The 3,037-nt window shown below is 31.3% G+C and overlaps 1 protein-coding gene across 1 annotated transcript; it reads right to left on the bottom strand.

Annotated features, from left to right (window-relative positions):
- Positions 1-728: 728 nt before the first annotated feature.
- Positions 729-1,245, bottom strand: LOC116351393. The gene is made up of 2 exons (XM_031783488.1): positions 1,202-1,245; positions 729-1,142 (listed from the first exon to the last, which is right to left on the bottom strand). Exons 1-2 carry the CDS (start codon positions 1,241-1,243, stop codon positions 846-848), a joined length of 339 nt encoding a protein of 112 aa, XP_031639348.1. The 5' UTR covers positions 1,244-1,245; the 3' UTR covers positions 729-845.
- Positions 1,246-3,037: the final 1,792 nt, after the last annotated feature.

Genomic DNA, 3,037 nt, shown 5'->3' with positions numbered 1-3,037 from the left:
CTCACTTTATTTATAATTGAAAAGTTATCCATGATAATAATAAATGGCGTTCAACAATTAAATTAAGACTTGACTTTGAATTCATTTTCAAATTGTGAAACTTTGAAAACTTGTCAAACTTTCGTTTCATTTGATGAAAACTTCCAAAGAGTTAAGTAAGTTCACCTCAAGTTCACGCTGACATTTTGGTCACTGTTCGATTAATGATCAGAAATCATATAAATCGATTTATTTTTAGATCAATTTTGAAAGCCATTTTTGTCATGCAAAAGAATCTCTTGGCCTCATTCATTTTTAGATACGTTATCTGTAAGATTGTGAATTTAAAACACCATGTTAATATTGTTTCCTGATTCAAATGATAGTGAAATATCGCAATATTCTGTCGAAATTCGATTTTATCAAAGAAAACGTGTTGTTTTTTTATCATGGAAGTTTGTTTTTATGTCTCAAACTTGGTAACAAAATGTTATAGAATTGATTGTTAACGATAACATTATAAATAGACATTCGGTTTCATTTGATATCGTTTGATATAAACAAACCACTTGAAAAAAGTCCCCCGCCGTCACATTTTGATAGACACTACACACGTTTTCTCGAAAAGATATTATTGAAAGTGTAAAACAAGACGATATAGATCATTTTGACTTCGTTGAGTGACGATTACAAAACCATTCTGTTATCTTAAGTGAAGTTTTATCAAAATGACTTACTTGATGTTTTTTTTTTTTTAATAAATAAATTATATGTTTATTGTGCGAAATATAAATTATTAGTGTATGAAATGTAATAATCGTTAAGCCATTTTAGAATTTCAAAAAAGGGGATTCCAATTTGTTGAATCAATAATCATATGAATCACATGCGCATGATTTTGATTGACGCTTGCAAGATGAACAGCATTTTGACTTGGTGTTTGTCGTGGATGAACAGCTTTTAGATGGACCACACGATGGGGTAGTTTTACATGGTGATGGCGTTGAACACGAACATGGTGGTTTGGATGTAGTAACACACTTCGAGCAGCCGTTGCATGTTTGGGGGACTGGTTCTACTTTATTAAAACGCCGTTGTAAACGTTTGCGCAAAAGTCCTGGATTTGCATCGGCATCTGGTTCGGGAAAAGCTACAGCAACGGCCTAAAATTTAAACGCTTAAACAATGCACAATTTAAAAAAAAATAGTTTGTTTCACTTACAACAAAAGCAAATAGAGCAACAAGAGCCAACGTGAATTTCATTTTGAGTTCTTATGATTTTTCTCACAATTTTTAATTGTAAATGATGTGATCACATCGGTTTTCGCGGCTATTTATAACGAAAAAAATCCGCACAAAATTCATTGGCAGTACACATTGAGAAGAAATGTGGGTCAATAAATTAGTGTAACAAACTATCAGCATAAACAAATGAAATCAACAATGGACACAGAACGGTAGTTTTCCATAACAACAAATAACAATGAAAATAATTGATTGATGTGACAAATGGCAAAGTAATAACACGGCATTGGTCATATTCAATGAGAAATCTGTTCATCTTTCTATCGTCCTACATATTTGAGAGTTTTATTACACCTGACATGACAACGAAACTTTTCAATAGAAAAATGTGATAAATTGTAACGAACAATCAAACATGGTACCCACTTTTAACATTCGTACTAAAAGTAGATTGAGCTAATGCTCTCATTCAATTGAAGCAATTTTCAATCGATTTTTTGATTATTATAATCTATTTTTGTAATTTCTAATCAGAATTGATCTCTCTTCTCTTTCATGTTCATACGAATGATAGCAGAAATGAACCGAATATTTCATTTTTTTAAAGTTTGAACTTTAAATTATGGTCGTCGATTATACTTCGATAACATCGAATAAATGATCCATCTTGTATCATAGAGTACTTAGTACTTCAGATAATTCAATATGAGTAAATTCAAACGAAAGTTTGTTTGAACTGCAAGTACTTCTATTTATTCATCAAGTGTAAATACTTGGGTTGGTTTATCTGGTGAAGAAAATCACGCCATGAACTACCCACAATTGGTGGGCATACATGAAGTATCAATTATTATTATTTTTATGACACCATTATAATGTTGTTTGAAATTTGAACTGTGGAACATTTTTTATCAGAACATCTGTACGAAAACTGATAAAACGTGCGCTTCTTGAACTGGGAATATGTTTAATAATCTCTTAAGTAATACACAATTGTGTGGCATATAGCGTGTTCAAGTGTTTCGAATCAATAAACTCTTCAAGGGAAGCGATGTTTTAAAATCGAGTGCAATTTTCTATGCACTTTTTATTCGTCATTTTGATTGTCATGAAATAAAAAACCGATCTGATAAGTATCATTAATGGATTAAAGCTGTTGTTAGTGGCGAGAGATAAAAGTGCATTGTTCCTTAATTTATAGAAGATTTTGTTTTATTGTTATCTTTCACTTTGTTTCGCTTTTAAATTGAAACATTTGGTTGACGCAAATTATCCTAATAAATAATTCGCCGTAAAATAGAAGATGAAATTAAAGCAGATTCAAAAGATGTCAAAATAACGATGTCAACCACCGTTTGGAGTTTGGTTCATTTCGGATTTGTGTTTGATTACAGCTTTTATAAAAAAAATATACAAATTTCAAAGTTCCATCGTCTATTTGCATGTGCCATTCACCTGTGATACACAATCAATTCATACATACGCAAGCCATATTGTAAATAGCCGGTGAGTGAAGGTAATCGCAATCGCATTACAAACAATATAAATGTGAAAGAAAAAAAAATCTCTTCATAAATTATGTTAACTTGTCGCACAGCCATAAAAACAGATGGCGACTTCTTTATACATTTTTATTGAAATAAAATCGAGTTGATTGAAAATAAAGAGCAGCAACAGCATCGAGAACTAAAGTCTTTGTTATTGGCAGGTGTGAATTCATTAGTCAATGGGATTGTTTGCAGAATAATGACAACAATAGCAATGTAGCCTCGATCACTGATGCCCATTATTGATTTTACAACAACTTTATGA

Source organism: Contarinia nasturtii, unplaced genomic scaffold (assembly GCF_009176525.2).
Source record: "Contarinia nasturtii isolate CC-2019 unplaced genomic scaffold, AAFC_CNas_1.1 Cnas_scaffold_5353, whole genome shotgun sequence".
NCBI lineage: Eukaryota > Metazoa > Arthropoda > Insecta > Diptera > Cecidomyiidae > Contarinia > Contarinia nasturtii.
The sequence above is the reverse complement of the archived record's forward strand: the minus strand, read 5'-3'. Positions and strand labels throughout refer to the sequence as shown.

What these genes read in the sequence shown, in the direction of transcription:
- LOC116351393 (XM_031783488.1), bottom strand. Translation starts at nt 1,243, where the DNA reads ATGAAATTCACGTTGGCTCTTGTTGCTCTATTTGCTTTTGTT. An exon ending in TTGCTCTATTTGCTTTTGTT is followed by an intron (nt 1,143 to 1,201) that starts GTAAGTGAAACA and finishes TTTAAATTTTAG; the next exon opens with GCCGTTGCTGTAGCTTTTCC.